Below are 12015 nucleotides of genomic sequence, written 5' to 3'. Positions count from 1 at the left end.
GCAGATGGGTGAGGCAAGTTAGGAGGCATCTCTAGTTGCAGGCGGGAAAGGTGATCCCTTGGACCAGGGCGAGGGCTGCAAAGATGGGGAGGGCAGACGAAAGAAGTATCTAGGATTAAAATCTACAAGGCTGGTGATGAAGATGGACGCTCCTAGGGTGGGGCCCAAGTTTCTGACCAGATGGTAGCGCCAGTGATTCATTCAAAACTGCAACCATTGAGATCATGAAGATCATGGATTGAGGCTTAAGGTAGCTTTGAAGGATCTGAGGAAACATCACAGAGACATTTAGAGGGCCAGGCTACAGATATTTACTTGGGGACCATCAATCATGTTATAGATGGTATAAACCTTGGACATGAATTAGATTCTTCATGAACAGAATACAGAGAGAGGAGAGGGATGTGTCTTGAGAACTTCAACAATTACACATCACGAGAGGCTGCTGAGCCTTCAGAAGTAGGAGAAAAACCAGGACTGTGGTGGTGAGAGCCAGTGGGAAGGAGCATGTCACTGAGGAGGGAGCAGTCAATAGAGTGAAGAGTTGCTGAGACGTCTACTAAGTTAACTGAAACTGTCCACTGGACTTAATGGCACGAAGGTCACCAGTAAGAACAGGCTGGGTGAACCGATGGGGGTAGAAGTCAAGCTGGAGCAGGTAAAAGAAGGAAAAAATAGAGACAGTGAGGGGAAACTACTCTTCCAAAAGGTGTGGCTGTGAAGTAATAAAGTGAGAAAGAGGACTGTAGCCTGAGAGGTATGTGAGAGCAGAAAAAGCTTGTTGTTCTTGCTGTATTAAGATGGTAGATATTTGAGCACATTTACATGTCAAGAAAATGATCCGGGATAAATAGAATGGATCGCTGATAAGTGATTGAATAGGTTCCTGAGAAAGCAGGGCAGGACAGGATCCAAGGCACAGGTGGAAGAAGTGGTCCTCGACAGAGGAGGGACACCTCCTTTACTATAATGGGGGGAAATGGAGATGATGCAAAAATTTGGAGGCAGGCCTGCGGGTTCAGTGGCCAGAAGTAGAAGAATTCGGTTGCTTCAGTCTTCTCAGTGAAGCGGGAAATGAGGTGGTGTGTTGGGAAGAGTGAAGTGGGTAGAGACCCTCCTGAGACTCGTAGTTAACAGAGTCAGTGAGGTAAGAGATGAGACTGTACATTTATAGTTTGATTTGTCCCGTTGTGTAACTTTCTCCAGGAGCACCTGCTACCTGGGTGCAGGCTGGTGAAAGGGGCACGCCATGGGGTGGTTCAGGATTGGGATCTCGCCACAAGGCTGAGGTGAAAAGGTGGGAGACAAGAGGATTTACAGCAGTGCAGTAATTTCTGAACTGAGATCTTGGGTCCCATCCCTGCAGTCTCAGCTGACTTCAAGGCAAGGGCTGACGAGAGCAGAAAGGTTAAAGGACTGGAGGTCCCAGTGGGGTCCAACAACCTCAAGAGAATTCTCATTTTGACATGGAGCAAGTTAAGAAAGTCCAGGTGATCACGAAATAAAATAAAAACAGCACTATTTTTCATAAATTCCTTGGCAATCTGATTGGAACATATGACTATTACAATAACAGTGGCACAGAATATCATTGCCCGTTCAAACCAATCAAGAGCTTTTTTGTACTACTGTGTGAAATCACTTGGCTTAGTAAAATTTAAAAGAAAAGGGAGTTGCTACTAAAATTCAAGGCATGATAAACTCTTTGCATTTTATCATTGGTGATTACATGTTATCTATGCCAAGGTGATATACCAAAGGACTGCCTGGGATCTATTTACTCATTACCAAATTTGGGAATTAACAAATGCTTTCAAGTAACGAGAAGAATGAAGCTGGGGGTTGGGGGTGGAGGTAAGACTTAAGAACAAAAATTGAATTTATTCCCCAGCCAAAGTGTGGTAGGAACTCAGTCTACAAGGTTTAAAATAACTCCTTCACCAGGAATAGCCTGAGGCCAGATGGCATTGAATTCAGCTTCTATGGCTCTTACCAACAGATATGTTTATTGTGAATTTGCGAGCTCTTCCAACAGGCAGGGTCCTGGACCAGGTTTAAAACTGAGAAGGAAAACGGCTGTAGGCGTACTGGCAAAGCATTTTTCAAGGACATGTTTTTTCTTCTACCCTTGGATACTTACTGTATTTGTCTTAGGAAAAGTTAAGTTTTTTGTTTTTTGGCCTGTAAGAAAACACACATCTATAAATGCTCACTGAGCTGCTGATGCCAATGTTGAAAATGAGAGGTGTTTCCTTAATTTCAAATTAAGTGAATAGAGTGAATAAGGCAGTTTAGTTCATCTTTCAGAGGATGAATTAAAAGTAAGAGCAGGACAAAAATCTCTAATAACTCACCAAGAAAATTAACAAAGAATGATGTTAGCTAGCATTCAGACATACGTCCGTCCAGGCATGCACACACGCACACACACACGTGCGCACACACACACACACACACACAGAGTGTTTTGCAGGAATTAATTTAAATTACTTTTAATAGTGATCCATGGAGTTAATACAATTAATTTGGAAATTTAATTCTTGGTCTTTAGGGAGGTACTAACAGTTTAACAGTAGACTATTTCAAAAAGATGGCTAAAAGACCAGCATGTACAATGGGAAAAAACAGGAAGAAATGCACGGAAATGTTCATAAAATGGAACTGAGAATTGGGAAGAGAGCTTAGAAATCAGTGTAATTGATGAAGATTTTTAGGCTGCTTAATTTTAAAACGGTTTATGATGAGGATTTTTAGGCTGGTTACTTTTAAAACTGCAGATGAGAAGCAGGCTCCGAGGACTGGAATTTTGCTTGCCCTTTTGAGACATTTGCGTTTGTGAAGGAAGGGGGGATGACCTTGTAGGGACCTGAAATTGGCCACCCCAGGATATGTCTCTTTGGCATCAGGATTGTTTTGGGCTGATTGCTTTCGATAAACTGGGACAGGGAAGGAGGCTCTGGGGAATGGAACTTGCCCTTGTTGGGACATATTTACATTTGTAAGGTAAATCTCTATCTGTAAAAGGTGCCTCCCTCTCTGTACCAGGAAGAAGAGGAGAGATGACCTTATCCCTAGAAACTCTTAATGGGGAAGGCAAGAACTTAAGTCGGTTGCTGTCTGGCAATCTCATGTAACTGGTTTAGGGGGGCGGCTTCTGACCTTCACTTAATCCGATTTGATTCTTGTCTAAAAGTCATGGGATCACCCAATGACCAGACCCCACCTGCACTGATACCATTTTAACTTTTTTTCTTTGTCTCGTAAAGAGATGACTCACATACCCATGCCTTAAATTTAGCCCTAACCCTCAACTCGGGCCAGCAGCAGGAGCTCTGACTGCCCATGGGTCCTGTCCCCACGCACCAGCTCTGCCTGCCCATGGGTCCTGTCCCCATGCCAGCGGGGGCAGCAGCAGCAGCTCTGCCTGCCCATGGGTCCTGTCTCCATGCCAGCGGCGGCAGCAGCAGCTCCCCATGCTAGCAGCAGCAGGAGCTCTGACTGCCCGTGGGTCTTGTCCCCACGCACCAGCTCTGCCTGCCCATGGGTCCTGTCCCCATGCCAGCGGGGGCAGCAGAAGCGGCAGCAGAAGCTCTGCCTGCCCATGGGTCCTGTCCCCATGCCAGCGGGGGCAGCAGAAGCGGCAGCAGAAGCTCTGACTGCCCATGGGTCCTGTCCCCATGCTACACTATTCTCTAAATAAAAGAGCACTACTGCCAGATCTTAAGAGTCTAAGAAATCTTTCTTTTGACTCCTCGGCTCACCGACCCCGCATCATAATGTCCTCCTCTATGAAGATTCTCCCCAATCCCTGAGTGTAAGGACTAAGTCTACTTTATAGATGATAGGAATTAAATCTAATTTTCTGCTGAAATTTTTCATGCGGTGTCCTTGGTAGAAGAAAGCAAGGAAGGAGGATGAAAACCAGGGTGGTGCCAGGCCCCAGGGAACGGGACTCAGCTGAATGTGCAATGTAGGCTATCTTCTCAGACAGCGTCCAACTTCCTGGTTCTTTTTAAATGTGGGGAAATGACGTGTGAATGGCAGCTTTGTGTGGCAACAACATGAGAAACAATATTTAAGAATAATTCCTAAGAGCCCTCTCTAGAACTGAGTGACAGACCATGCATTGTTGGGCTGCATGGAGGGCCAAGTGCACAGCCAGCCAAGTGCACAGCCAGCCAAGTGCGCAGTGACCTATGACCACCCAAAAATGTGCTCAGCTATGACTTCATACTCATTTCACATGCAAGCTCTTTAAAAATTAAGGTCAAAACCTCTGATGCTAAATTTAGATTCCCACAATCCTCATTCTAGCAAGATTATACTTACTTGTATCACAGGAGGCTTCATTTCCTCATCCGTTTAAAAACATTTATTGAAGTCCACATTTGATGTGAGTAATGTAGGAATATACCACAGAGTGAATGAATGTAAGGAAGCATCGTCAGTTCTGTCACTCACCAGAAAGGGGCTCTGAGCCGCTCTGACACGCAGACCATATTTACCTGAGCTATGACATCTGAGATGGAGGCACATCCCACCAGGAAACTGTATTTGTGTTTTAAGAGAATGCCAGCATGGGTCCATGCCTGCCAGAAAGAAAAGAATTTGGCATGAGCTACACCATCAGGATTATATTATTTCTGTCATTTATGATTTACTGGGCATTCCTGAAATAGACTTTATACCTCCAAAAACCTTAGTAGCACAGGTCTGATAAGTCTTTGGTTGGTAAAATTACTGTAACTTGGCTTGGTGGCTAGATCCATGTTAGATTTTTAAGTGGAGTCCACGACTGCCCAGGATATATTTAGTACCAATTCCACACTGCCTGTGTACTTGTTAGGTCCACGTGCCTGGCAAGCAGCTGGGTGAGTAACCAGCATGGAGGGACTCTGCCCTCTCTCTCCTGGACAGTCTGACTCACACAGCAGCGGCATTCTGCTTCCATGAAGCAGGTTATAACGAGGACTCTAATTTGGTTCCGAGTTCTAAGTCATTACAGGTTCTCAGTGACTGATTCAGGCTCTACTCTTTCCTCCTCTTCAGGTTCGGGCAGGACCTGATCTGACACTTTGTGCCCTGGAGGGAAATTAAGAGGAAGGGCCTAGAAGGGGGCCAGACAGTGAAAGGTCGAGGGGATGGCAGGTTTGGAAAAGGTCTAAAGTTCATGATAGGCTCTGTTTAAGGATCATCCTTCTAACCTGTCGAGATCTGGACTGACACAGCAGTAACATTTCATCTGCGCTAACCACAATCAGCCGAGTATGAGTTATTCCCCAGGTCCGTGTCAAGATTTTATACAGCAGCTGCTGCATCGACTTCCTCCCTCAGCTCAGGCCCCAAGGTGCCAAATGTGCAAACTACGAACAACACCTGCAGACAGCAGCCTGTGGGCTACCGCTGTGGACTAAAAGCCATCTGGACAATAAGCTTTGTGCTTTTTAAATATTCTCTCCAACCAACATATCAGGGGCATGCTGCATGGGGGCATGTGTATGCGTGCAGGTGTGTGTGTGAGCGTGCCGGTGTGTATATGTGTGTATGTGCAGGTGTGTGCGTGCAGGTGTGCCTGCAGGTGTGTGTGCGTGCGCGTGCTTGTGGAGATGACCAGCACTCTATAAATGTTCATTATTTTGGCTTTTATTAGCAGTCTCTTACTACTGGGTCTTTGGGGGAGTTGATAAATGACATGGAAGAAAAGGGAGCCACTCACAAATGTTCTGGTGTTCCACTGAATTTTAGAAACTCTCTCATGGCAAATAAACAGAGCTGAAGGGAAGTGGGATACAGGGCACGAAGCGTCTGTGATTCACTTTTAGTCCTGAGCTCCCTGAATTCGCTGTATAATTATAATTCTTCTACGTGTTTATAGAGTCCCAGTACAGATGCGAGGGCAGGTGCTAGAGCAATATCATGGCCTCTGTCTGGGGAGCTGGGCTGTAACTCTGAGGAGATGAAAAAGGTCACTTCATTCAGTTCTCTAACTGATTTCGAAGCACTGTGGCGCCACCGCAGGCGGCACGGGTACCGTGGGGAATCTGGTTCCATGGACTCCAAGACCTTCACCCTTTTCTTTTTTGGGGTATGTGTCCACTACCAAAGTCAACACTCTCAGTGAGAAGTAAGAAAAAGAAAATCCAGGTACAAGAGTTCAGATGGCCAAGTCTGCCCACAACAATCGAGAACCAGAACCTTTGCATCAAAACTGAGTTTCATATTTAGGGCTACCATGCAAACCGGCAAGAAGCAGTCAGAGGTTCAGCGAGGCTGCACCAGTAACCTAACCACAGGCAAAGTGAGACTTCTGATAACATTTGAGAAGATGGACCACGTCTATTTTTCCCTTGCCTCACTCCTGCAAGGATTTGGGGCTGCCCCCTCACCTCAGTACAGAGGTCCACTTACCTCACGTCTAATAGATACAACACTTGAGGTAAGCGGGGGGGAAGGCAAAAAACTGTACAGAATGACATATTTTCAAGTCTCCTTCCGAAGGTAATTTAAAGTGGAACCCAAATAAAGTGTTTGCTTTCCAGCGTTGGATATTATAAGAATTATTTTTTTGCCTAAGTCTCTTTTATATCTATAACATGGATGAATAGGAAAAAAGCATTGTCTGATAACTCCTCAATATCATGACCAAGAATTTAACCTGTGGGAGTGAGCCGCCCTTAGCCAGTGTGGTAACGCTGGTTATTAAAGAGATATGATCCTAGCAGTAAGTTCACCAGACTCTTATTCTAAAAAGCTTTGGGTGCTTCTACCACACAAGTGGTAAGTTTATCAGAAAGTCGTCCTGCTCCCTTGATCCTGAATATATCAGAAAGGAACTTTATATGGGAATCAAAATGTTCAAATGGGCTTTCTTGCTTCCCACCGGAACTGTGGCAAATATAGACAATTCTCATGAATAAACTGACCAGATGGACTGGTTAAAAGTCAATGGTCAGTTGGAAAGGCCTGCACTGCTGGATGTAAAACAGTGCAGCTGCTGTGGAAATCAGCATGATGGTTCCTCAAAAAGATGACAACAGAATTATTATATGACCCAGCAATTCTATTTCTGGGTACATATCTAAGAAGATTAAAGCAGGGACTCAAAGAGATATTTGTACATCCATGTTCATAGCAGCATTATTCACAAGAGCCAAAAGGTGGAAGCAACCCAAGTGTCCGTTGATGGATAAACGGACAAACAAAATGTGGTATATCCATACAACGGAATATTAGCCTTAAAAACGACATTCTGACACGTGCTACACCATGGATGAATCTTAGAGATATTATGCAAAGCGAAATAAGCCACTCACAAAAGACAAATACTGGATGATTCCAGTCATATGAGGTCCCTGGAGTAGTCAAATTCCTAGAGGCAGAAAGTAGAATGCTGGCTGCCAGGGGCTGGGGGGAGGGGGAACGCGGAGTTAGCGTTTAAAGGGTGTAGAGTTTCAGTTTCACAAGAGGAAAAGAGTTCTGAAGAAATTCACAACAATGTGAACATACTTCATGTCATTAAACTGTATACACAAAAATGGTTAAAATGGTAAATTTTATGTTATGTATATTTTACCATAATAAAAAAAAAAAAGCCCACAATCTTCTTTACTCACCATCGCATCCATGAAAGGGAAGGCAGCAAGGTAGAGGAAGGCCCTTCTCGTTTTGTTCCCCACTGACTCATCCACATGGTGCAGTTTATTGATTATGTAGTAGCCTAAGTCACTATAAGCTGCAAAGGGTCAAAACACATAAATGGCTATGTTTAGTAAAAGTGATCTTTGTATGCTTTTTATCTCATGGTTTAAAAAACAATTTTAAACGCAACATTTGTTTTTTGTAGAAAATTAGAAAATTTAGATGAGCAAATAGAAGGAAATCATCTACGATCTCATTCTTCTATCCAGAGGGGGGGTCCCAGTTAACCCTCTGCATTCTAATCGCCCAATTCTTTTATGGGGGGGTGTGTAGTGGGTGAGTTTGTAGGGTATGCATGTGTGTTTTATCATAAAAATGGGATCACACTATAGATACACTCTTTTGTAGAACACAAACATCTTTCCACGATATGCTTCTACGTTGTAATTGTTACACTGAATTCCTCTTTTGTACGTTTACTCAGTATCAACTTACTCAATCCATTATTGTACAATTAGGGTATTTCTGTTATTTTGATTTAAAAGAATCCTTGATGTATAGGTTGGAAGCTAAATGTTTACACATAATCCTCATTATTTACTAAGAGAAAATTTCTAGATGTTAATATGCCTTTTCAATAAACATTTTAAAGCTAGCTTTTCACCACTTGCCCTGCCTTTCGTTCCGTTCTTTGAGTGAAGGGTGGCAACTTTGGGTAGAGTCCTGCCCAGGGGAAACACGGTATCTCTGAGGTACTTTCAAAGTCCCTCCAACATCAGCATTTGTGACCACTGTGTGATTGGATCATAAGGGCACCTCACCCCAATGTGCTGAATGAATGCACAGCTGCCAGATAATATAAAGGAAGAGAAAGGTATTCCTAATGTATTAGCTACATTAGATAAGATTAGCAAAGATTCAGTAAAATATTAAGCTATTTTCTACCTCATCGGTACATGTTTGGATTATATAGGAAAATAATCATCTTTGTGTTTTTCACAGTGCTTTAATGCTAGTGTTCCTGCTGTTTTCATTCTTTTATAAAAATATGAATGCACTTCACAACAGCAGAAGCTGCTTTGAAATCAGAAAGGAGAGAGAACACCGTGAGAGTCTCCCTTTATGTGAAATAAGAACCCCTCCTCCCATTTCAAAGTTTGGGGACAACTTATTACCACGTTAACTGGGAAAGAGAAATAACTCTCCATCCTTTGTCGGGATTAGTCTTGAAGTATGGAAATCTTGAATCAAGTGAGGTCTTTGGGATGTTATTGGGGATATTTAAATGTACAGATCAGGGATCCCAGTGGGGACAGAGGTCCAAGTAAGTGAAGACAAGGGGTAGGGGCCAGGAAGGGCTCAGACATCCAGAGAATAATGGGAGTGGGGAAGCAGGTGCAGCAGGAGAGGTCCAAGTCCTCCGAGGAGGCGCAGAGATGGAACGTCAAAGGTGAGCTGCGAGGTGAGCAATGGCGCCAAGTGTGGAGTGTGGCGGGGCCGATGAGGCAGCAGAAGAGAAATCCAGGAGGGAGGCTGTCAAGTGGCAGAAAGAGAAAGGACGTGGGAAGGTGGGATTAGCTATGGCAAGGGGACAAGGAAGGAAGGAGGCAGCTGTGATGTCCCTGTCCGGATCAGAAGGCGCACAGATGGAAGCGGATTAGAGAAGCCTGGACCAGACTGGGGGAGGCAGGGAGGGACAGCTCCAGCCCACCTTTGCAGCGGGGTGAGATAAGCCGATAGAAACACAAAGCCAAGATGAAGCTGTTACTTAATCTACAAGGGGTCTACTTCAGGCGCTGAACCTTGGAAATTCTGTCTCAAAGTTGATTGATGCTGCTGTTTATTTGTACATTCAGTTTCATCGAGTCAGGAAATGTTCACTGACCTGGGACCTGCAAGGAGACAATCCTGACCCTGCCCACACCACTGTCCCCACCCTGGCCGAAGCCACTGGCAACAGCCAAGGCAGCCATGCGGGGTGAGCAGAGGAATGCAGTGGCAAGGGCAAGAGGCCGGGGCTGGCTATGAATAGCTCAGGGGCTAAAGTTCCGTGGTAAAGGTTAGAGTCGATATAAAAGGCCAGCTGAGTGGACTTGACCGAATGGCCAAAGCCGGGGCAGAGAAACGGGTGAAAGGCTGAGATCTAGAGGGCGGTGTTCTGGGTTGAACCGTGTCCTCTCAAAATTCCTATGTTGAGTCCTAGCCTCCAGTACCTTGGAATTTGGCAACAGGGTCACTGGAGATATAATTAGTTAAGATAAGGTCATATTGGAGCACAGTGGGGTCCCAATCCAATTATGACTGGTGTCCTTCTAAAAAGGGGAAATGTGGACACACAGATAGACACACACAAGGAGAATGCCATGTGAATGCAAAGGCAGAGATCAGGTGATGCTTCTACAAGCCAAGGAACGCCACAGATTGTCAGCTAACCACCAGAAGCTGGGGGAGAGGCCTGGAACAGTCTCCCTCATGGCCCTCAGAAGGAACCAGCCCTGAGGACGCCCTGATTAGGCAGCCTCCAGAACCGAGACAGTCAATGTCCATTGTCTGAGCCACCCAGTTTGTGGGACTTTGTTTCAACAGCCCTAGAGAACTCAAGACAGGTGGCTTCTAAGAAAGGGAGAGAATGAGTTTCCTGTGAGACTCTAGGGTAGTGACCAGAAAAGATGGGACCTGTGAATCTGAGCAGGTGAGAGCAGGGCGTGCCGCCTGCATCAGTAGATCAATGGAAAAGCTTCTCTACCCTACGGAAAGACATCTGCTTATTAGAATATTTTCACTAAAACATAAAAATGATGCCTTTATACAGAGTAATGAAGAATAAACATTAAAGTTGAACAGGGTCTGAGCGAGTGCTGGGTGAGGAGCCCGTCCAGCTTTCTGACTCTGCCAGAATGTGTCCTCCCCACCCCGCCACCTCGCTTTTTCTAGCCTGCAGCTCCTGTGGGGCCCTTCACACCTCCCCAGCTCCCATGCACTTTGGGACCTACAGGCCCAAGGCTGCTTTTGTTTCTTTTTACCTCTTTTCCTCTTTCAGCTACTAGAGGGAAAATTTGGAGGCCAAGGAAAGAGGCTTTTTCTCCCCATTTTCTTCCCTCCTTCTCCTCCCCTGCACGATAGAAGATGAGTCTGATTATAACTACTGTACAAAGGTTGCCTCCACCCTGTGAGCTTCAGTGTAAAATACCAGCAGCTGTTTTTCATCCCGCCACTCCCTCCCCTGCCCTCCCCTCCCCACCGCTTCCTCCCTTGCCCAGAGCTGTTTCTGGCTGGAGCTGTTGGCTGAGGTGATTTGTTAAAAGTGCTTTGCATAGACTCCATAATTACCAGGCTAGCTGCCCTGACAACATTTAGGAAGCTTTGAGTTCTATAAACTGCCTTACCAAGATTGTTCTGAAACAGCTTCTATCCTTACGAAGAGCAGAACATTAAAAAGAAAAACTAAACAAGGTTTTGAACAGATGTAAATGGATTTCCTGATGTGGCCGCAGCAGGGGGACAGTGACCTGACCTAGCCACAGGTGGACAGCTTTGACCCCGCCCAAACAAGAAGAAACCAGAAGGGCCCTTCAAATCTCTAGCTCCTCTGGTCTCAGCCCACCAGGGTGAGGGACCCTTTCCACAATCAGTGGTTCTCAAGCTTGGTCATCCAGTAATTACTAGCACTTGTTGCAAAATGCCATGAAACATTAGTATTAATCAAAACAAGTCTGTGTACCTGCATTTTCCCACGGGAATTGAGGAGAAAGCCCTCCTCCCATTTTATTTTTCATGTTATTTTTTTGGTGAGGGAGATTCATCCTGAGCTAACATTTGTTGCCAATCTTCCTCTTTTATTTTGCTTGAGGAAGATTAACCCTGAGCTAACATCTGTGCCAATCTTCCTCTATTTTGTATGCGGGATGCCTGCACAGCATGGCGGATGAGTGGATTAAGTCTGTGCCCAGGATCAAAACCCTTGAACCATTGAGCTGCTGAAGCAGAGCACGCAAAACCTTAACCACTGGGCCACAGGGCCAGCTCCCCTCCTCCCATTTTAGTCACAGGACAATATGTATATTTCCAAGAGGCAAATTTGAGAACTCTTGTTCTAATTCAAATTTCCCAGGTTCCCATGCACAAGTACTATTGATTGGCCCACCATATTCTGCTTATAGGCTTTTCACAGGAGCAGGTAACTTCATCCCTGTGTTTCCAGTGTATCACTTCCAAAGTATGTGTGTTTGTATGGCTAATATTTAAATCACTTCAACAAATATGGTTGAATAACTTATACACATCAGGCACTGTGCCAATTAACCTGGTTGTGAAGAGGCTGGTTACCTGCATGAGGGCTGGGACACAGACCTATGATATACTCATCTATAATTTCCA

The 12015-nt window shown here is 45.0% G+C and overlaps 1 protein-coding gene across 2 annotated transcripts in view; it reads right to left on the bottom strand.

Annotated features, from left to right (window-relative positions):
* Positions 1–12015, bottom strand: part of ANKH (ANKH inorganic pyrophosphate transport regulator) — a 139677-nt gene that overhangs the window by 41819 nt on the left and 85843 nt on the right. For both annotated transcript variants that reach the window (XM_008517464.2, XM_070587173.1), the window contains exons 3-4: positions 7614–7732; positions 4506–4589 (exon numbers count right to left, since the gene is read on the bottom strand). In XM_008517464.2, coding sequence (XP_008515686.1) covers positions 4506–4589; positions 7614–7732 — 203 coding nt within the window. The remainder of the gene's footprint in view (positions 1–4505; positions 4590–7613; positions 7733–12015) is intronic.

The sequence above is a fragment of the Equus przewalskii genome, chromosome 20 (genome assembly GCF_037783145.1).
Source record: "Equus przewalskii isolate Varuska chromosome 20, EquPr2, whole genome shotgun sequence".
NCBI classification, from domain to species: domain Eukaryota; kingdom Metazoa; phylum Chordata; class Mammalia; order Perissodactyla; family Equidae; genus Equus; species Equus przewalskii.
This window is presented reverse-complemented; position numbering and strand designations above follow the sequence as displayed.